The following is a 23,405-nucleotide window of genomic DNA, read 5'->3' on the forward strand; positions in this document are numbered from 1 at the left end:
TACGTTCTGTCTTTTGAAAAGCATTTTATTAATAAATACCTAAAAAATGATAACAATGTCACATTGCATAAAAATATATAAATTATTTTAATAAAGTTGCACTTTGACCATTACAAGTTTCTGTGAAAATATATAAAAGTGTATCCCCCAAAAAACTACTACAAATACACTAATTATAACATTACTAAGCGGCCATTTAACAAAACAGCTTTAGTTTAACAATTTCTAACTAAATAGGAGAGTATTAACAATTAAACATTTAATATCTAACATGAATCTGAAAAGCGATTTAGCATTTAGAATGTACGTGTGACAGTATCATTGCTCTGTTTTCACACAAGGTATTTCAAATTTCCACTGCTGACTGCTTAAACAAAGAATGTTTTAATAATTTGACTGGTTTTGTGACTTAACGAAATTAGTCTTATAGCAAAAATTTTACACATAAACCTTTGCATAATTTAACCACTAATCTGAAGTAAAAATCTCTCCGTTGCGACAATCATATTTAGTTTGCTTAATCAAACATGTGCAATTTTCAATAAAACTAAAAGCCAATTTGTTCTTCACAACACATCAGCTGCAAAAAAGTACTTTTCGCACAAAACCTTACATTAATCTTGCTGATCTAAATCCCGCTCGCTAGGTTGTATTAATACCTTCCTCGAATCCTTGGTTCGATCCGACATCTTCATTTACTCTAATGCCAATGCTGTTGTCTCCATTTTCAAAACCATCACTTTTCGTTTCAGACACCGTTTTTATTACATCCTCAATTAAACTACCGGCAAACTGCTTTAGTTCTTGATTGACACCACCACTTTGAAGATTATCTTTCCTGCGTTGGTTCACAGGTAATGGTAGCGAAGATGGACGGGACTGCTGCAGCTGCGGACTTTGACTTTTTTGAAAAGGGAAATTCTTACCATTCTCTCCCTGGATGACAAAATTTCAAACTTGCGTGATACAAAAAACTATTACTGTACCTGCGGGGTGTGGACAGCAACAATTTCTGTTTGAGTAGCAATTCCATTCTCTTTTAAGTGCCCGCTCATGCCTGCGCTGTGACTAAACACAGTCATCACCTTAACAATGTCCTGCATTGAGACTTGTAATTGCTGAATCTAGAAAAAATAATCGTATTTTAGTACTTAAGATATTACAGATTTCCTACGAGACATTTATCCTTACAATTAAATTAGAACAAAAAATGTTCACATGTTCACAATTATTTAATGATTTATGATAGCTGTTTCGGCAACACCGTGCCTTTATCAAATACAAGCCATGACAACATTCCCACATCTATACATCCTTTTATTTTTATACGCCCTTCGCCCTCCTATGTTCGTTAATGCGTTTCTTAAATGTTCTACCTGTTTGTCCCATATAATGTTGGGCACATTTCAACTTGTAGATTCCAGACTTTCGTAATTTAGTTCTAATTACAGCGCTTTTTATAATCGCGGTCCCCTCCGCCGTAAATTGTTTCGCGGCGGGGTGGGGGACACGGTTGCCGCGACTAGCGGTGCTACCTCGCTATTGGTTCGACTTGATTGCGCCGCGGTGGTCGGATAGAAACAGTCATCGACCACCTGGAATCGAACACTGCTGAAGAAGTGACACAAGATGTGGCCCGCATTCTTAGAAAAGCAAAAACACCAGCTTCAAACATCATCAAGGAGGAAGAACGAGCGCTAATCCGCCTTAGAAAGAACAAGGAAATAACGATTCTACCAGCGGACAAAGGGAACGCCACCGTAGTCATGAATACAGAGGACTACAAAAAAGAGATGCAACAGATACTGGAAGACGACAAAAAGGTATCAAGGGACCCAACAACTTATCTGGAAAAAAACACCAAAGCAAATATCAAAGAAGTTATCCAGGATGAGCAGCTGCAAAAGAAACTTATACCTCGAGAAAAGTCAAGCAGGTGTCCCAAACTTTACGGTTTACCAAAAATCCACAAGAACGACGTACCACTGAGACCAATCGTAAGCGCCTTCAATTCCCCAACACAGAAGTTGGAGAAGTATCTAGCTAACATACTGCAACCTATCGTGGAAGCCAAGGCATCTTATGTAAAGAACTCCGAACACTTTTTACAACTGATAAAGGAAATCAACATCGATCCACAAGATGTCTCGGCTAGCTTCGATGTAAAATCTCTGTACCCGAGTATACCTATTGACGAGGCTTTGAACCTGATTGCAATGAACGTCATACAGCTAGCTGAGCACTGCCTAAAGAACACGTATGATGGTCAGCTCTATAGACAGACAGATGGCGCCCCAATGGGGTCATCACTTTCGCCAGCAATAGGAAACCTGTTCATGGCCTATTTCGAGGCTCGAGCGATCCGAGAAAGTCAACTCAAGCCGAAGCTCTGGATCCGATACGTCGACGACATTTTTATCATATGGTCCCACGGGGAGGATCATTTTCTAACTTACTTATATACTTATATATATATATATATATATATATATATATATATATATATATATATATATATATATATATATATATATATATATATATATATACATATATATATATATATATATATATATATATATATATATATATATATATATATATATATATATATATATATATATATATATATAACACTGTGAATCAATACGTGAGAATATATATATATATATATATATATATATATATATATATATATATATATATATATATATATATATACAGGGTTTTTCACTTAAAACTCCGCACGCCAATAAGTCCAAAACGAAAAGAAATATTTAATTTATGTAAAAAGTAGTCAAAGTGTGGGGTCAAGTAGATATTTCCTAAAGTTTAAAAAATTCGACGCCTGCAAAGAGCTGGGCGTCGCGACGCGTCGAAAAATTATTCGATTGCAGAGACTTTGGAAATACGCGCATACAAAAGTACATATTATTTAAAAACGTTTTTGTTATTTACTCAAACTTATTTACTTTACCCGTTTCTAAGTTATACCGATTTAAAGTAAACATTTCTTGATTAATAAAAAATGTGATTAACGCTTATTTTTACAAGTATGCCATGAATGTTAGTTACTATGGCAACCATTGTTATCGCAGTTGTTTTAAGTGCAATTACAAACGTAAGTTGTTATTGCTGTATCAAAAAATTGTCACATTTTGTCACAAGAAATATCCAAATTTGTTCGGTTTAAAAAAAACTAAGAATTATTATGTGAAAATGGTGCAATTTAGCAATGAGGAAAAAGTAGACATGTTGCTGGTGTTTGGAGAATGCAGATGCAATTGTAGAGAAGCAAAAAAAACGCACGGCGTTATCCGCATAGAAGAGTCCCCGATGCAAAAACCTTTTCAAGTTTATGTAAAAACTTAAGAGAATATGGCAGCTTCATAAAACCTAAAAGAGATAGGAACAGGACGGCTACAAATGATGAAAATACATCTGCTGTAACTCAGCAGGTTGATAATAACCCCAAGATATCCCTATCAGAGATAAAAGAAAATACCGGTGTTAATATAAGTTCTTCGTGGAGAATTCTACATAGAAACTCTTTTCACCCGTACAAAAGTAAACTAGTTCATAAACTAGAACCAGGCGATTATGCTAGAAGAATGTATTTCTTAGCGACATTGTCCGATTTGTATAGGCAAGATGCAAATTTTCTCTCGAAAATTTTATGGAGCGACGAAAGTCGATTTCAAAATAATGGAATCGTTAATAGACACAACTGTCGTTTTTGGTCCGAAAACCATCCTCGTTGGATTACAGAAAGAGGTAACCAAAGAATTTTTAGTATCAATGTTTGGTGCGGCATATTAAATGGATTCCTTATTGGACCTTACTTTTACGAAGGAACTTTAAATGCAGATCGCTATTTAAGATTTCTTCAAACTACACTTCCGCAACTATTAGAAGAAGTGCCTCTTGACACTAGAATGAATATGTGGCTACAGCAGGATGGAGCGCCTGCACATAATGTCCAAATAGTAACGAGGTATTTGAACCGAGAATATCCCAATAGATGGTTTGGTACTAGTGGACCGGTAAGGTGGCCGGCGAGGTCCCCGGACATTACACCACCAGATTATTTTCTTTGGGGCTACCTAAAAAACGTTATCTATGAAGAACCTATCGAAGATATGGCTGATCTCATTAACAAAATTAGTGCAGCGTGTGCCGCTATCACAAGGAGGACTCTCCTACAAGTGACCCAAGCTCATCTGTTAAAAGTTTTTGATAGTTGTGTTCGAGCAGATGGACATAATTTTGAACAAAATTTTTGAAATGTCTTATTATGTAGTTAATTGCAATAATAATTTTGGTTATTAACTTGTAGGTATTTTACTGTTTTTTCATTTATTTATCATGTTATCAGAACTAAATCGATAAAAAATAATAAATAAAATCATACTAAAATAGTTGAAATCTATTGTTTGTAATTGCACTTAAAACAACTGCGATAACAATGGCATTCATGGCATACTTGTAAAAATAAGCGTTAATCGCATTTTTTATTAATCAAGAAATTTTTTAAATTGGTATAACTTAGAAACGGGTAAAGTAAATAAGTTTGAGTAAATAACAAAAAAGTTTTTAGATAATATGTACTTTTGTATGCGCGTATTTCCAAAGTCTCTGCAATCGAATAATTTTTCGACGCGTCGCGACGCCCAGCTCTTTGCAGGCGTCGAATTTTTTAAACTTTAGGAAATGTCTACTTGACCCCACACTTTGACTACTTTTTACAGAAATTAAATATTTCTTTTCGTTTTGGACTTATTGGCGTGCGGAGTTTTAAGTGAAAAACCCTGTATATATATATATATATATATATATATATATATATATATATATATATATATATATATATATATATATATATATATATATGCCGGAACAGCTGTTCTAAATCATAAATGTTAAATGGGTTTTTATTAAGTAGAATCCACCTCAGCCCAATTCCTTATATTCATATATAGTCTTAATTTCAAATATCTAGAAAAAAAATATTGGCACCCATGAAAAGTTGAAATTAAATAAATTAAATAAACATTTCCAATGGCCTAAAAGCATGGCGAAATCGTAACAATCAGTCTTGACTAAACTAGGAATAGGTAATAAACCGATGTACAGAGGATTGTTACCTGATTTTGTAACAGAGAGCATGTCTGGGCCAGGCCCTTGATCACCTCTGCATTCGTTTCAGACAGATTTGTCATGTTTATATTGCCGGGCGGGTTTGCTTCACTACTTCCCATCTGAAGTGAGGATATCTTTTTCCACAGAGCGCTAATCGCTTCAGTTTGTAACATTTGGATTTTTCTTTCACTTTCTAATGCCGCCTTGGTAGTTTCCATATCTGAAGCTAGTTTTCTAAAATCAATAAACATGACCAGAAATTTGTTGCATATAAAAAGTTACATGAAGTACACTTACTGAATATATTGACTTGCCCTCTGATTTTGGAGTGTTCGAAACATTTCCTGAACCTCTTTGTCTTTGTTCCTGGTATAATATCCCCTCCAAACTTTCTGTATACATATAGCAGCCCGTTCAACTTTTTCTTCATTGCTACTACTGTTTAGTATTTCCGAATCTCTTTGTTGCTTTCTTTCCTGGACCTTCATTTGGATCATGTGTAACTTTGAATCGCATATTTCAGATTCATCTTCGCTACTTGGGGATTTTCTACGCAATATAGAACTTTTTTTAGACACTTCTTGTTTGCTAAAAGCAAAAATAAAGGTTTGATAATACCCTCAATAAAATAAGTATAAAGCAGGAAAGACACATACTTTGAATTCAAATTGGCGATTTTCTTTTGTCTGCAAGGAGAAGGTGAACCTCCAACTTTTCTTGAAAAGTCGTTATTAGTCTGATTTCTGGTAGTTGCGGCCGAAGAAGCCCGAACGGATTTTGGTGACCGAACTACAGGTAAATCTTTACCGGAACTCACTCTGTTCATTGGCATACTATGTTGAGTCGAAATGGTTTTTCCTATAAGCGAAGGTGGCTTATAGTCTGGACTCATTAGATTTTCTGGCACTGGCACCATCTTAGAAAGAGCTTGAAGAGGACTGTTTACGGCCTCAATTTCTAAAACACATTTTTCTAAATGGCAAATTTTCACCATTGCTGGATAAAATGAAATCGGTTAATGTAAAATAATATTGACATTTCCACGGGCTTTCCGCACAACAGGAAAGTGAAAGTTCTACGTTATAATTTCGCTTACTTGTTTTTTGTAAATTTTGATAGATATTAATTACAAAGCGTATCACATTACTTGTCATTTGTCTTCTGGGGCTGGCCCCTGTAAGTGGTGGTAGAACGTGTAAGCGAATGATTGAAAAACATATAAAAGTAAACTCCATGAAACTAGTTACATAAGAAATGCATAATTATAACATAAACCATAAACTCACCCGAATATTTGTCAGGTGTATTGCAATAATTATTGACTGATTCCTGCATACTCTTTGACATGCCTTGAGACATTATACTTTGTCTTAGCAAAGTGGGATCTAAACTTTGTGACATGATAGACTGGCTATAATTGTCACCACCAACTGAACCATAGTAACTTGTGACCATTCGATCTGGAGACTTATTTCTCTTGTTTTGTCTGAGAGCTATAAGAAATATTAATTAAGTTGGCTTGTTGAGTAACCGCCCCTAAAACTATCTTACTATTAATCCGCGGAGAATTTTTATTTTGCTGTAATTTCTTTTTGGTTGCAGGCGAGGGTTGCGGAGTATCTGTAATAATAAAATTAATTATAAATCATTCAATATTGATTTTCAATCGGTAGGCATACTGTTTGATGATTGTTCCCTTAGTTGCTGCTGGTGGTGTTGTGCCTTGCTTAATATTAGCCTCAGTTTTCGATCTTCCTCGGTTTCCAAAGTCTCGCCTGTTAAAGGGCACACGGCAGCTAAATACTGAGTCAACTCTTTTTGATCTCCAATTCTAAAATGCCTACCTCTGCCTTGAGAATAAAGCCACTCGGCCCGCAAACTGAAAATGTCCGGGAAATTATTTGCGATTTCTAATTAGAAATGAATATCACAATCATACCTTTCGATTGCATCTACAACATAGTCGTCTATAACATTGACATTTAAGCACCAGTTTATTACAAATGGACGGTAATCGAAACCACTAATATCAGGTTAAGAAAATTACACAGCGAACCACAGTTTAAATCAAAACAAAATTATTTACATAGTTCAAATGTGCTTTGGTCATATTCATATATATATTAATTGTAAAAATATTAAAATTGTTTCCCACAAATTTAGGGCAAACTCTTTAATATCATCTATGATTTTATTTTGGTACACCAGTTAGTTAGTATTGCCTGCATTGAAAAGTCAAATTTGAATGAATTCCCAAAACCCAAAAGAAGAATGTGAATAAATAACACCAGAAAAAATTCATATCAAAGGATACATGTTGCCTCCTGTCATATTAACACAAGGATTATTACAAATAGAAATTTTTGTTAAATTAACGAGATGTGACAATCTTGATATTTCATTTAAATCGGAAATATTATTGTTAGCTAAAGTTAGTGTTGTTAAGCTGGCTGGTAAAAAGCGATCACATTGTCCCAAATGGTTAATCTTATTCTTATTTAAAAAAAGTTCCTAAAAATATTCTGTATTAGTTAGCACAGAAAGTAAAATAGGTGTTAATAATTAGGTACCTTGAGATTTTTAAGAAAAGAGAGATCGCTAATATGGGTTATACTGTTTTCTGATAAATCCAAATATTCCATACATATGTTAGTATTTAAATGTTCGATGGTCTAAAATAAATGTTATGTTAGGGTATGCGATATTAGTGGGTTTGTTGTTAATCACCTTGATGCTATTCCCAGCAAGGCACAACCACTTTAAACCAGTAAGATCTTTTAAACCTTCAATCATCAAAATTCCATTATAAGCCAAGTTTAGAGTGTGTAAATTATGCAGTCTGCACACCCCATACATTCGAAGCAACTGATTACGGCAAGCTGATAGCTATAACATCCAGTAAGTTGTTAAACTGCCAATTAATTGCTACGTTCATACCTTTTGAAGTTTTATGTAAGAGTCGATATTATCTAAACGTTGTAACTCATTGTCATCCAGTATAAGTTCCACCACTTCCAATTCCTTTGGGGAGGGTTTATTTAGCTTTTTTAATTTCTGGTGAGAATAATCCAAAATTTCTAAAGGTTTTTCTAAAATTTATAGGTCAGCTTCTACTTGAAGAAGCATGAATGGCTAACTTCTTACCCATGTTAAGCTAAATATCCACGAGCTGAGTACTGCATCAAGCATAAACCTATTCCCAAAATTCTTTAACCTATACATAAAATTTCTGAATTAACTGCCATCAAAATGCCAAACACTTCGGACAATTTTAGTATTTTTCAATACTATTTTAATATTTTTTAAAGTATGTTTACATTATGGGGGAATCTGTAGTTTACATCTACACCACAAAACACAGAATGCTAAGCTACAAAAGTCAAACTTAGTAATATTCCGTTGGATTTCCCGGATTGTGGCAGGATAAAAACACACCAGGCTTAAAGTATTGGGACTTCTCCCCGGTCTAAACTAAGCTGTAGGAGTTAGTGTTGTGTCAATCGTTCATTTTACGAGGACCGAATCAATCAGTGACCGATTTTGAAAAGGACCGAATCATGTCAATCAATATTCATTTCGATACTTTTTGATGCCAACATAACGGCAATAACCACTGAATCCGAACAGTTGGAACGACCGATTCAGATTCATTTGAATTTGAATTATTGTTGTGTCTATATGTTGTGTTTTCTGTTCTAGTTAGTATAATATTTAGCTGTGTTCTGCTTTTTATTGAATCATGATTTTATCAAAATAGGTGCTTGTATTGGGTTTTACCAGTAATACATTACTTTGTTTAAATTAAATACCTGTGTGGAAATAAATATTTCATTCAATATTCAATTCAACACATAAGCAAATCTACCATCTACAACGATGTCATATCTCAATACCATAGAATAATTATAACAACATTCCCATTCCTTTTCCGTGGCCAGTCATGCAAATCTTAAACCATTCAAATTGTATTTGGTCACTTCAAACCGGTCGAGGCGGCAGCGAGAGCGAACAAGATGATCGAATCGTTGCGAACAAGCGGGATTCGGTCGTTCGATACTATGAAGTGATTGTGGATTTTTCTTTGTGAAGCAAATTCCGCATTACAGAAACTAAAATAAAACACTTACTCTAATACTCATTGATTAAATTCAAGCAACCATACACCATCACTTCCTTCCTTAGTTCACTTACTGGATGAAAAAAAGGAAAAGGAAGATGGTAGAGCCATTTAATTTCTCGTTTTGTGTTCGGAGTACGTTTACCTTAGATATTGTTATAACAATAATTCATCTCCTGGCAACATTTTTAATATTGATATTAAGCGGGGCTAGCACATCCGTCTAAAAAAACGTAAAATCGAGTTATTTTATCATCCTGTAGGTATATCCTTGAGCCATAAGTGAGTGTTAATAATTGTATATAATTGCATCTCGTCAAAATACTTGGCAGTTAGTGTTTGTGTTCAAGTGTTTAATCGTTCGGATTCTTTTTCCTTTCTCAAATCATTTACGGTCAGTAAAAAAGCATCAAATTATAAAAATTATCTCTTATTAGTGAACCTGAATCGAGTGCGCAAACAAAAACTTGACTATTGTTCTACAAAAATTATTTTCTATTGTGGTTTGTTTTTCGAAAGTAATTTTATTTTAATAAGGTGTGTGTGCCTATGTTATAAATATATCAAATACTAAGCGTGTATAATGTTGATTTTATGAACTATTGTTGAGATAAAGTTGAAATTTTTCAAAACTGCTTGTTTAGGTTATGTTGACCACGTCCGCGTTATATAGTCATCCGACCAGAAAATTTAACTTGAAAAGTTCTTTTAATTTAGTGTCGATAAAATGATCAAAAGCATATTTCAATTCACTTTTAAGTAGTTTTATTGCGTGAATACATTTACAATGATTTTAATTGTGCAATGAGGTGATTCTTATTCTGAACTCGTCACGATTAACGAAATTTTAATTTGTTGTATATACACGGCAAAGAAAAAAAAAGACTCTGGTATACTCAAAAGTGCATTTTATTTGCTTCTGCAATTTACAAAATACATTTTTTTGCTGAATCATAGTTCCCTCTGGTATTGGCTAAGCGATCAGCCAAAATTAAACTGTCTCTCGCGTTCCGAAAATGTCAAAAATAAGCGAATTTCGCCTTCATGAGAACGTAGCTTTACTTTCAATGTTTTAAGGAAAATGAATATACATGGTATTATTTCAAATATAAGCAAACAGAAATTTACGAAGCATCGTACTTACTTCATATTAGGAACTTAGTCAATTTATTAGTAAAATTATTGGACACGTACACAATAAAAGATTTGATTTTCGGCCCCTTGTTTTGTATAACTTTCTTAGACTTCTAAAAATCGAAATTACTTTGTAACGAAAATTGACTGATGTGAACTATGTGATGTTTTAAATGAGAGAAGTTCTAGGAGAACGACCAGTCAGGTAGATATAATCTCATACTCTTTTTTTTGGGTCGACATGGAAATCATAAATTTCAATTCAGGGAGACTTTTCGGTTGAGGGCCCCGCAACCGGCACTAGCTGCAAATATCTTTCTGCCTTTTGACGTTGAGCACTCGCTGTTTTGTAGAGATTAAATGTACCTGTTATTATTATTATTATTATTCTAGATAGTATTCCATATCATCTTCCAGTTCTGATTTCACATTGAGCTCCACTTTTTACGTTGTATTGGACGAGTTTGTATATTTTGGAACAAAACACAATTTTCTGTTTGGCATTTTTAATTCCGATAAAGTAAGTTCACAGAATTTAACAGTAAATCCGTACCCGCTTAAACTAGATACTCTAAACCCAACACCGATGACTACAACATTATTGTGGACATCGTAAAGCCAGCCGGCCAACCAGTCTCCTGTGTCTGGCTACTGACGTCACGCGGCCAAGCCTCGCGCGAAGGTATGGTTTTCTAGCATCGCGCCAACCCTTTATTTGTAAATGTTTGCAGGGGATGTAAATATAAATATTTTGTCCTCATTTTTTTATCGTTTTTTAAGCACACAATCTAGCGCTTTCTGTTAAAATAAAAAAATAACCAACCTACCTATTATGTTGAACTATAGTCGGAAGATAAGTGCAGGAAACAGCAATTTACAGGATATTCGAAAAGTCATGATTTAACATTTATTGGCAATGCTCTTGATTTTAATCATATAATAATAGAAAACAAGAATAAATTTGTACTGAATATCTCAAAAGGTACATTTTTGTGCAATTTCACGTGCGAAGTTAATGACAAAATTACTTTGAACCGCTACTAAAAAAATCGTATTATATGTTTTAATATACATAAATATCAATATACATACTCGAGCAAAGAAGTCTTGTTTTTGGTGTCAGGCTTGGAAATGGTTGCACAATTGATTTTGTTTTAACTATTTTACCCAATCTGTTAAAAAAAAAAAACTGATGAGGGAGGATTAGATTTATTATTATTGAAATATTAATAACTTTGATGGGGTTATCGGAGTGCTAACTAGCTAGATGTCATTTTTTGCTCCTTAGTCTACGTTACAAACATTAAGGAAGTGCTGTGTTAGGTATTTTTTCTAATCGAAGATATATGCAAAAACAATAATAATTACGAACATTCCATTTTCTAAAGTTGTGCCCTCTAGCGCCCGCTTAAGCAACTTACAAATAATTTCCAACAATTCCTCATGGCGCCTTTAAAAATGCTTTTTCCCCAGGTCATGATTTCCGATATACAGCCGTGAACTCTTTTTAGTGAGACATACGATATATCGTGGGAACTTAAGAGTCGCACCAAAGTCCAGGTCGCACGGTTTCTAAGAATCCCGTCCTCGTGCATCCTCATATAGTCGCTATTGCAGGATAATACCTGAATCGGTTAGCTGGTTGATGGCTAAGTCGGAACATGGAAAGGCTAAGAAAATAGTTGAGAAAGTAGCGAAAATAAACAAAGTCACACTATCGACTACACTTATCGATTCGTTTTAAGAAGGCAAATACAATCACGTAAGACGATCAGACGTTAATAAACTTTTGCAGCACCCCACAACGCAATCGATGCAATAGAAACATGAGAGAAAAATTTTCAATAATACAGCACCTTTTTTAGGAAGAAAATTCTTCGGAAAGAGAGAATATGTTCCCAGTAATTAAGAAAACGTTTAAATCGCGAAAGATATTAATAGGAAGTAAACTTTCCGTGGTCGTTAATTATAACGTACTATTTTATCACTGACGTGCACAAGTAGAGAAAGCTTTACCACAAGACATCTTAATGACGATTAATCCACATCATATAGCTATATTTCGAAACGAAACACACTTAACTTGTTTTTACTTGAACATTTAAAGAGGTCTTGGCTTATTTTGAGAAAATACTGCCTCATCCAAACAGAAAACTACCGAGTTGACGAACTGCCAGCGGCCATATTGGGTGTTGAACACCACTAGGTCTTATTGGTTGCCAACGATATTTGAAATGATGGCGTACGTACGTGCTGGATAGCCCGTCTCAACATATTTTTTTCATGGTGGCTTCAAAAGTTCCTGTATTATCAGCATAAACAGGGTCTCTATATATCTAGTAGCTTTATGTGTAACGCTTCTGTTTCTGTCTTTCTCTAATAGAGTCAGAAGGAAATTAATCCTTCTGTGATTGAACAATAAAGAGTATTCAGAGTATTCCTTAAACACTGTTTTTTTTATTGGATCTCGTTTATTTATTTAATTGCTCACAGATGGGGGAGAGCTGATTGCATTTTAAAAATTGAGATACGAGTTTTTATACGAACCTTTAGACTCGGTTTGAGTTCTAAGTACTCAATAATATTTCGTGCGTACGTACGTACATATTATTTTTACAGGGCGGTAAACGCATTCGTATTTTATGGGTTGTCAATAAACGCAACCACCTTAAGCGCAGACAAATACGTAAATTTTGCTGTGGTCAGCCTGATAGAAATACCCGGTTATAGTCTCGCATGGCTCTGTATACAAAAACTAGGACGAAATCCTGTCGCTGTTACTTTCCGGAATAACATGCACGCTAACGATCTTCGTTACCGGTAAGTGCTAAATTTAGTAAATTAATCAAAATTATAATTTAAGCGAGTGGTAAAAATAACCAACCCATCGCGCTCTCTCTTTCCCTTCAAATCAAATCTGGAAACATTCATTCATCTGTGGTTTCCATGAATTTGGTCTGTGACGCGGGTTACAAAAGTGATGCAAATTTTGCAATAGAAAAAGACGGCTAGCTAATGGAGATAATTGCCTTTCTCTCGTTCATTTATATAAATGGGAGAATAACCCATTTTCCGGAACACGTTTCTCATACATTCTAATTGTATGATGTGTTGCATTTAGTAACGTTTCCGGATTATCTCTTAACCGATCGACTGCCTCTGAAATGCTTTGCCGAAGTTCCACGATATTATTACAAGGAGTTCTGTGCACGTGATTTTTTATGTCCATAAAGGAAAAAATCCATTAAAGTTAAGTCGGGGCTGTTGGCTGGCCAATCCATAGTTTTGCCGTTCACTATCCAGCCCCTGGGATATTCCATGTTACGAAAATTTTTATCTTTCTCAACATTGTGAGGAGGGCCACCGTCTTGGTGCCATATAATCAGCGCTATATATATATATATATATATATATATATATATATATATATATATATATATATATATATATATATATATATATATATATATATATATATATATATATATATATATATATATATATATATATATATATATATATATATATATATATATATATATATAGGGGTAAATCTTCTATATATTGTTCTAATGCGTGCTCTTAGAGTTGCAAATAATGATCTCCAGTTAACTTTTGTTCTATAAATACACCATACATTAATTGGTTGATACCCCTGGGTTTTTATTTCGTGTATTTGTCTAGGATTATTTAAAGGCCAATATCGCGAATTTTGTCTATTGCAACCCCCTCTTGTAGTGAACGAACTTTCATCAGTCCATAAAATGTTTTTCAATAAATTATTATTCTCTTTATGTGTATTTAAAAAACCAAAAAAAACTGCATCCTCCTTTGACATTGTTCTGCACTTAGTTTTTGAGTTTTAAGAAATTTAAATGCATTACAATTATATTATTTCAAAACTGAGTGGACTGATCCCAAGAAATACCTGTCTTTTCATAAACTCGATGTGCTTCATAGAATCCTAATATGTTTGCCTCATGTTTTTCATTTAAAACATAATTCCGGTATAACTTTGTGGCGTTTAATACGTTACCGTTTTCTGCAAATTTCTTTGCCAGCCTTGGTAATATCTGTTTTGAAGGAGCTCGGCGCTCTGGATAAAGTCGAATATACTGACGAGTGGCACTTTTATTATTCAGAAAGTATACTTGGAGCATATCACTCCTTCCACGGATGTTAAATTCGCGAAAAACGATTTTAACAATAATGACTTGGACAATAATTCAACCATCAACGTTGTTTCTAATATGTCAAACATAAACATATTTTTATTTGTCAATCAAGTCACTCTTTCAAATTTTATAAAAATTATTATAAAGTGTGTTACATCTATTAAACACAGGATGTTCCATTTAAAAATGTATGATGTAGGCTTATAAAATTGCTAGTGTTTTGTTTTATACGTCACTTTGAAAAAAAAATGACTACTAACCCCACATTTTGTTTTTTTGTTTACCTTGATATCTCTAAAAACAAAAAAGTTACAGTCCATAATGAAATTAAATTTCTTTAGAAATGATTGGAGATTCTAAGAATAATTTTTATTTTAAGAGAAGTCAGTGGCGTACCACCAACCAGATATGTGAAAAAAAAATGTTGTGCACTAAATAATGCTTCTTGATACCATAGTACATGTGTACCACATTTCATTAAAATATATTTTATTTTTGAAAACTTTACCAGTCTGTATCCCCTTAATTATTAAAATTCAATTAGAAAATACCTTGTATAAGGCGAATGGCTTAAAAGTAAAGTAAAAGTAAAACCCTACTTTGTAACACTTGGTGATTTATTTTTTAATTTTCTTCAACAATTTGCTATGAACTAATAGCACTTACATAAAATCTAAAAAATAACAAACCAAAATCATTTTACAATATGTACAACTAGATTTTAGTAGAATTCATCATGAGGAACAACAACGTACAGAGAACTAAATCAAAATGCCTCTTCTAGATCACAAAGTACAGAAAATTTGCTTCTCTTAAATTCGAATAATCACACTGTTGTGCAAATATTTAAGAACACGAATTTCATCAAACAAAAGTACTAATAATAATACATTTTTCTATGATTGCATTTCTCACCAAAAGAAGCAAAATTTCTCATCTACAATGCTTTAAAGTCAACAAGGTGCGCCAGAAATACATTACCATGAGATCATTCTTTTAAAACTTTCACAATAATTCTACATTTCGTGCGGTGTAAGACTTAACAGTAATTTCATTTCCGTTATAGTGTGTAAAAGTTTAGAAATAAGTGCAAGAGAGTTGTCCCTTAATCAAAGTTTTTTTAACATGCATCAAGAGAAAAAAAATATTGAACGTTTTGTAGAAGATCAAGAATACGAGAATTAAAAAATTACTGATTCACCTAAAAAAATAAAATCATTTAGAAAATATATATATATATATATATATATATATATATATATATATATATATATATATATATATATATATATATATATATATTTTTTTTTTTTTTCATATATCCTAGTATATTACATAATATACCTTCAAGACACGATTAAACGGGACAAATTACATTCTAACAATGCCCCAAGGTAATTGGCGATATACAGAGTACACTAGAAACAAATAAAATGAACACAAGATAGGAAGACAAGGGCAATATACTGTTAGCGGGAATTCTTAACCGGAAAAACATTATAGAATGAACACACCCTGTATATCAAGTCCAATCCCAAAGCACTTAAGTTATTAACTAAAAATTGTACAGGAACACAAACGAAATAAATTTTCATTTCATAGGTCGCAACTTTTGCTTATTGTGAAACTTTTGAAAGTTACAAAACTATTCTGCAAATGTAAAGTATGAACGTCTTAAGTACTGAGTTAAGAGTTTTCAAAAATTGAAGTACTATTTTTAAAGCATTGCAAACGTTTTAATATCTGAGAAACTTCTAAGGCTCAAATTAATCTTTCTCTAAAATATTTTGACAAACTGATGAGTCCAGTACTTCATCCGCTTATTAGAAAGAGACCACAAACAAGTTTATTTTCATTAGGTTGATGGCTTAGATTTTTTTCTACGCTATCTGAAAGAAATTAAGAACATTTTTCGCCGATTTTGAGGATAACCTACAATTCTTAATAGACCTGATCTTTTTTGCCATGTTGCTTAAGTTTTGGATCGACAAATAGGATACTACAGTTCTATTTTTAATATCTCAACCTGTAAATTATATAAATTTAAAAATAAAAATAAAATAAAATAATTTTTCCATTCCCGTCTGCGGGAAGCACCACGTCAGTTTTATTTCCCAGGGATCCGAGTCACTTCGGACATTACCTTGAATTTGACGTTTGTCAGTTCTGACGGTCATGTCACTGAATGTATTCGTGTTGTTTTGCGAAAATGTACCCAAAAACTAAAGTTCGTAGAGAAAATATAGTATCAAACACCTTCCATAAACTTTTTAAGCTACTCGTTTATTAAACAAACACTCGCTCCGATTGCGATGTTCAATTACATCGAATTAAGACTCAAGTCAATACACAAGAATGTATGAACTCATCAGTAATCACTTAGACATAATATAAAGCTTGCTGGAAATTTTAAAACTTCTTGGGTCATTCGAGTCAAATTCTTCAAAAAGGTTACTTACTTTAGAAAGTTCCTGAAAATACAGTCACTTCCCTCAATAGTCAACAGAACGTACAAAATATCCACATCAAAGTGTACATTCGTCTAAATATTTATGGAAAAATAGATTGCCCCGAATAAAAAAAAGGCTTTTTAAAGACGGTACAACAATATACAAGTTGTTCATAATATATTTAAATTACAATGGACTTGTAAGTGAAGCTCTACTGGAATTTAATACGACTAGGATTTTAAGAAGTAAACATAACATTAACTTACATTTAGTTAAATAAAAAGTGAAACAAAGTTCTTGATATCAAAGGAAACAGAACTGCTTGATATAAATTTAACCACTCGTTCAACATGCAAACATGTAACATCGCTTCATTTTAGCATAATTGTTAAGCATGAACACCTTGTATATTCTCACTTACTTACATGGTTACAATCCTAGGAATATGATACAAAAAAAAAGCTTTTCCGAGGTTCATCACATAAATTACAAAGGGAACATAATAAATAAAGTTTAACTAGAAAAATAAATCAGTCACTATAGTATCTCTTAACATCACATTCGCTAACCACATGAGTGTTTAAAACTTAGAAATTGATTCTCGATTTTCTTTTTTTACATCACATTAATATAGACAATGTCAATTTCTGTGTCCATTTCCTTAAATCAAAATGTCAATAATCTGACTAAAGTTTATTGTCGCTATCTGAAACAAGACAAAAGAGGGAGGAATTAGTTATAGTACAGAGTGTAAAGTTATCATGTGTTTCCTGGAATATCTCACTGATATGATGGTAAAGCAAATTTGACTTTTGATGAGTTTTTGTGAATTTTCTTCTCAAATATTAAAAACAAATACCCAGATGCTCGGCAAAACTGTCTTTACCGCAATCTCAGTATCGTTTTATGATAATGTTAATTATTATTCACATATCCCAAAAAAAAAAGGAAATTAATGACTGGTGATAATGGAGAAGCCATAGCTGTTCCCGACGTTCCTGATCTTTTTAAGAAACAAATTTTTACTAGGCAAGCATTTTTCAATTAAAATGAGAAGGTTTGGTTCCAGATCCAGAAATGAAAGTAATTAAGTACCTAAACAAACTATCAGTTTTCCCTGTAAAGGGTTTTAATATAGAAGCTAGATATTTTGCTAGAGAACCATTGGTTTGTGAATCTAAGAGAGTCCACAGAGACCAGGAATTTTAGAGTCCTAAGGAGTACCAGACTTTTTTACGGGTTCTGACAAAAAAGAAGCCTTAATAACACATTTAGGACAACAGCGGCAAGTGTGAGGTTGCTTTCGCGCTCATTGTCTTTGGAAGGTTGTGGTGAAGTGTATTTTGCGTTCCATAGATGACATCCGTCTGAAAGAATTTCCTGATATTTGACATTGACTTATATTAATGACCAACGCAGCATTTCCTTTTTCTCCTATTAGAATTACAAAGTTGGGATTAGATTTTAGAGATTTTGGAGCAATGTGTCTCGGGAATATTAGATTTAGGGGTTCGGATTTTTTAAGGGTTTTTGTGGTTTCCACATTTCGACTATTGAAATGACTTTCTCTTTTGGAATAATCTGTGGGACAAGGACGAAGTTGGAACCTTTCGCAAGAACTGATTTTTCCGTCTGGGAAAGTTGGTGCGATGATACATTTACCACAGTGTTTGATGCTTTATAAAAAAAAATATTTAGATGCAGATCAACAATTTAAGAAAATATATTCACATATTCATTGATGATAAAATATGATAAAGCTTCAGTAAAAATATTGTATTTGCAACATTCGTTAAAAGTCTTTAGTAAATGTAAAAGACATTTCAGAAAAGTCAAAGGTACCTACTAGTTGCGTCCTCACTGGGATCTGTTTTGGTTTCACCTAACTCTTCTCTTTTATCATTATTATTTGCGGATTCTTGACTCTCTTCAGTTAACCTTAAAGCAACCTACAACGGGTAGATAATTATTTATTTATTTGTTTAGATATACAAGGTATTACAAAAATTGCTGACTTGGATTTGGGGGCTGTGAGAAATAGAAACATTGCCAGAAACTTATTCCTGATATTGCGTCCATATAATACGATATATATATATATATATATATATATATATATATATATATATATATATATATATATATATAAGTGCTACGGTTCATCAAATATTCTATGTCTCGCAGCCTTATGTAACTAATCAAAAATATAACTCACTTACTTCTAAATCTTTTAAAACTTCTGTCTCTTTGGGATCTATCAGGGTGAACCGGTTTTGTAACGCCGTTAAATGAGCGAAGGTCAGGTTCAAGTGGGCGTGCAAGCCCAACATTACCACTTCTTTGAAATGGATCGCGTATAAATGCGCCACCACGTGAAATAACAGCCGCACTATTTTTCTGACTATCGATTCAAACGATGAAGGAAATTCATTTGCTGACAAAATCAAAAATTAGCTTAAAATATTAAACAACCAAGCGACTTACCATATTTCGTAGGAAATATATTTTCATCACTTATAGTCTTCTGGATAAACGTCATAACATAATCTATATATTGCGGGGCGGCAACTTTGGTTTTTTTCCCTTTTTCGTCAAACCACAAATATGTTCTAGTAAATGATATTCAAATTTTGAACAATCTATACATTTATAACTGAACCGCTAATCTCATACCTTTGTCCAGGCCCTGTCATATCAGGGCATGTAGTTGTTGTACAAAATTCGCTAACTGTTCCATATACTAAATTTACATGATCAAATAGAGCCATGGCTGGAATGTAAACAACATATCCATACATACATGTCGGAGATTGTACGAAATAATCGAAATAATATTATAATAATAAAATAGAAATAGAAACCTGGTGGGCGGGTTCTGATGGCGAGCGAGGCGACATCGTATTAGACTTTTCGGACATATTGAAAGAATGCACAACACAGTGCTTAATCAAATGAATAATCTAATAAACTAATTGATTATCAAAGGGAATCCAACGATCCGCGACCTGCTAGATCAACTACAAAATAGCCTATCAAAAATAAACCATACGAGCTGCTTAAAATTCGACCTAACCAGTGCTTTTATAAAGCCAAACTATCTTCGCCGGTTCGCGTTCCGTTTCACTTCGGAAAAAATACGAAAGTGGGTCCACAATATTACGAATGACAGAATTATAATTGCTTAGGTTAGACCGAGTCAAAAATAAACATTCCAAACACCCAAAACGAAATATGGGAAAATATAGAATACTTAAAACTAAGGGCGCCGCCACGACCATTCTGACTAGTGCACGTCCTCGGGCACCTGGTGGTCATCTAGACCTCGAAAGCTTTACCTTCACTCGTCCATCCTGACTAACCGAGAAAAAAAAAAACGCGATGATGGGATTCTTCGTTACTGTTATTATTTTCATTCACCAATATACAAAAAATTACTCGGTAAACCAAACTAGACAATACTGTCTCTAGCTTTGGTAACACACGCCCGTGCCAAAACAATGATTATCAGGATAACCACCTTCGGCGCCACACGCCTCTCCAATTCGGCAACACATGCCTCTCCACCAATAGAATGCTTATCGGGATCAACACCTACGGGGACACTCACAGTCCTCTCCAATAAAGAAATGCATACCGGCGACACACGCCACATCTGGTCTCACCATTTACCTTCACGTAAACTAACCAGGCAACAACACATGCCTCCACCACATAGGTCCTGTTAAGTAAGATAACAGAAATCTATGCCACCAATTTTTGCTTGGCCTGCAATGCTCCAGATCAGATTAGGCACACCAATAAGCTGCACTTACAGCTGTGTCTAATAACTTGACAACGGCCATTTTTTTTAAAACTGCCGTAATTTCAAATGGAACTCGACATTTGTCCACCTTATCGCTAGTTTAAACTCCCCATATAACAACTTTCAGAAGGTAATGAAGAATTCTACACAGTCTTATTGGTGTAACAATTCTGATTTGCTAAATAAGAATTCTGCTGAATTAAGCTCAGTATTAAGTGATGATGTGATGTGATAACTCTTTCAGCAGTCCTGATCCCACTCCTGATGTCGGAGATCGTAAAACAAATAATAATAAAAATAAAATAGAAATAGAAACCCAGTGGGCGGGTTCTGATGGAGACATAGGGTTAGACTTCTCGGACATATTAAAAAAATGCACAACACAGTGCTTCAAACAAATGAATAATCTAATCACTTAATTGATTACTAAAGGGAATCCAATGATCCGCGACCCGTTAGATCATCTACAAAATAGCCTATCAAAAATAAACCATCTGAGCAGAATCCGACTCAACCATTGCTTTTATAAAGCGACACTATCTTCGCGGGTTCGCGTTCCACTTCATGGGTCCAAAACATCACGAATGACAGAATTATAGTTGTTTAGGTTAGACGGATAATGCAGTGAAAAATAAATATTCCAAACACCCAATACGAAATATGGAAAAATATGGACTACTTAACTAATACACATCTATCTATCTATGCAATTTTTATATTAATTATCTTTATTTGGTTTTAACACCATTCATATTTGCATTCTTAATATACCAAGCACAACTTAGTTGGTATATTAAAAATACCTATGACCCACACGAAGCCATAACGCGCGTTAGATAATAACTTATTAATAAGTTACTTACTATGCGATGCAAGCCATTCATTATAATCAAGACCGGCCGGTAAATCCACTAATAACCTAATGTCCATATCAGGCAGTTTTCGTTCAAGAACAGTAGATTCTAAATATAGCTTAGAATCCCCTGAAGAACTAGAATCACCTTCCTTTTCCTTACGCCTTGCTTTCCTGAAATCATAACATAATAAACATTAATAATTAGAATATAATAAAAACGAAGTTGGAGACTCCCTTTTAGCTTTTACTTAATTCAACTATAGAAGGGCAAATTGGAGAATTTAATGAGAATATTAATACTATCTATGAAAACAATTGACGGGTACAAATTCTACGTGAAACTGTCTAAAATAACAAACCTGCAAAAACATGTTGTAATAAATGGTTCTTCTAAAATAAAATCTTTATTGTTATCAATAAATTTAGATTTATGTGAGATGACTCTTGTTAACCACATGTTTGCCCAGCGGTTGCGAGCGAAGGTTAAATTTAGAAAACATAAGATTGAAGTTAATTAAAGGCCAAAGATGAAGCCCCATAAAATTAAATGGAAGCCCATTATTGGATTTTGTGTACCTTGTGTGGGAAGAAAACGACATGGATTTTCATTAAAAAAAAACAATGCAGTTTAAGAGCACCTTCCTTTAAAAATATGAACCAACTCTCATACACTTGAGTAGAACAAATTTTCATCTTTTTGAATAATATATGAATAAAGTAACAATCTATCTATATGTTTTGGATATTAAGAAAAAGTTTATTTCATTGTGTTATAACCTTTAATTTAATAATTTTGTAAACCAGGCTGGTAGGTGGTTCATAAATATGCAAAACATTATCCAACAATAAATCAAATCATGTTCTTAATTTATAACAGCAATAAATCCAACGAATTAAGAATATTGTTGGCTCCCAATTAATAATTCAACTTGGGATCTAACTACATATTTTAGAACGAGATATTCTCATATATCCATTCTTAAGTAATTTTCTTGGTTCCTAGGATATTGCACATCACTTACCCTATAAACCAATCGACGGTGTCGCGAAGATAATCCGGTAATCGATCCAGTTTGTCTGCGGCTCAAAACGCTTTAAAAAATAATAAAGTATAAGAAATAACACGATCTTGAAAAAGACACAATTTTTATAATTTTCCTCAGCTGATTACCAAATTTTGATATATAAACACTTTTAATAAGAATATTCCAACAAAGATTTTAATGCCTCAGAGGTGTTTCCAACAGAGTATTGTTTGTAATTTGTATTTGGAAATTTTAATTCACTATTAATTATTGATAACGCAATTTTAAAACGAAACAAATCACACGAAGTGACATAAATTCTCTGTCAAACCTCCATACTGTTTTCCCACAGCATCATCATCATAACATTTGTAGTTGGGATGTGAAAATTTTATGGTCTCTGGTAATTTGCAGTGTGGCCACATATGTTTTCTGTTCATGTTGGCCACTAGTACTTGACAATTTATGCAAATTTATAGCGCAGCGTAAGCACGTTAAGCACAATGCAATTTCTACATGTATTTCTTCGTATACATATTGCAACGTGCAATCAGGAAAGATGAATATTAAAACTGAAAATATATGTATTTATAGTATTAATAAAGAAAACCATTTAGCTGCACTTTATCGAAACAATCTAACCTTCGGATGAGGAAATCGATTCGGATGTAGTCTTCGGTTCATTGTCTAGGAAAAGGCAACAAGCT

The 23,405-nt window shown here is 33.5% G+C and overlaps 2 protein-coding genes across 2 annotated transcripts; both read right to left on the reverse strand.

Moving 5' to 3' along the window:
- Window positions 1-4: 4 nt before the first annotated feature.
- LOC132704419 (centrosomal protein of 97 kDa-like) lies at window positions 5-9,199 on the reverse strand. The gene is made up of 15 exons (XM_060674411.1): window positions 8,575-9,199; window positions 8,284-8,509; window positions 8,077-8,228; window positions 7,867-8,025; window positions 7,710-7,811; window positions 7,454-7,650; window positions 7,079-7,162; window positions 6,819-7,018; window positions 6,691-6,759; window positions 6,426-6,632; window positions 5,796-6,096; window positions 5,437-5,727; window positions 5,145-5,373; window positions 987-1,124; window positions 5-936 (listed from the first exon to the last, which is right to left on the reverse strand). The coding sequence occupies exons 2-15, from the start codon at window positions 8,285-8,287 to the stop codon at window positions 643-645; spliced, it is 2,427 nt and encodes an 808-aa protein (XP_060530394.1). The 5' UTR covers window positions 8,288-8,509; window positions 8,575-9,199; the 3' UTR covers window positions 5-642.
- Window positions 9,200-15,876: 6,677 nt separating this feature from the next.
- On the reverse strand, window positions 15,877-23,035 carry LOC132704420 (MOB kinase activator-like 2). Its single transcript, XM_060674412.1, has 7 exons — window positions 22,696-23,035; window positions 21,681-21,844; window positions 19,689-19,785; window positions 19,500-19,624; window positions 19,235-19,449; window positions 18,862-18,964; window positions 15,877-17,721 (listed from the first exon to the last, which is right to left on the reverse strand). The coding sequence occupies exons 2-7, from the start codon at window positions 21,745-21,747 to the stop codon at window positions 17,702-17,704; spliced, it is 627 nt and encodes a 208-aa protein (XP_060530395.1). The 5' UTR covers window positions 21,748-21,844; window positions 22,696-23,035; the 3' UTR covers window positions 15,877-17,701.
- Between the last annotated feature and the right edge of the window lie 370 nt (window positions 23,036-23,405).

This window comes from Cylas formicarius, unplaced genomic scaffold (assembly GCF_029955315.1).
Source record: "Cylas formicarius isolate icCylForm1 unplaced genomic scaffold, icCylForm1.1 PGA_scaffold_7__23_contigs__length_41026272, whole genome shotgun sequence".
NCBI classification, from domain to species: domain Eukaryota; kingdom Metazoa; phylum Arthropoda; class Insecta; order Coleoptera; family Brentidae; genus Cylas; species Cylas formicarius.

What these genes read in the sequence shown, in the direction of transcription:
- LOC132704420 (XM_060674412.1), bottom strand. Translation starts at nt 21,747, where the DNA reads ATGGACATTAGGTTATTAGTGGATTTACCGGCCGGTCTTGATTATAAT. An exon ending in TATATTTCCTACGAAATATG is followed by an intron (nt 19,450 to 19,499) that starts GTAAGTCGCTTG and finishes TGATTTTGTCAG; the next exon opens with CAAATGAATTTCCTTCATCG. An exon ending in AAGTTTTAAAAGATTTAGAA is followed by an intron (nt 18,965 to 19,234) that starts GTAAGTGAGTTA and finishes TACCCGTTGTAG; the next exon opens with GTTGCTTTAAGGTTAACTGA.
- LOC132704419 (XM_060674411.1), bottom strand. An exon ending in CTTTTCTTAAAAATCTCAAG is followed by an intron (nt 7,651 to 7,709) that starts GTACCTAATTAT and finishes GAATATTTTTAG; the next exon opens with GAACTTTTTTTAAATAAGAA. An exon ending in AAGGGAACAATCATCAAACA is followed by an intron (nt 6,760 to 6,818) that starts GTATGCCTACCG and finishes TTATTATTACAG; the next exon opens with ATACTCCGCAACCCTCGCCT.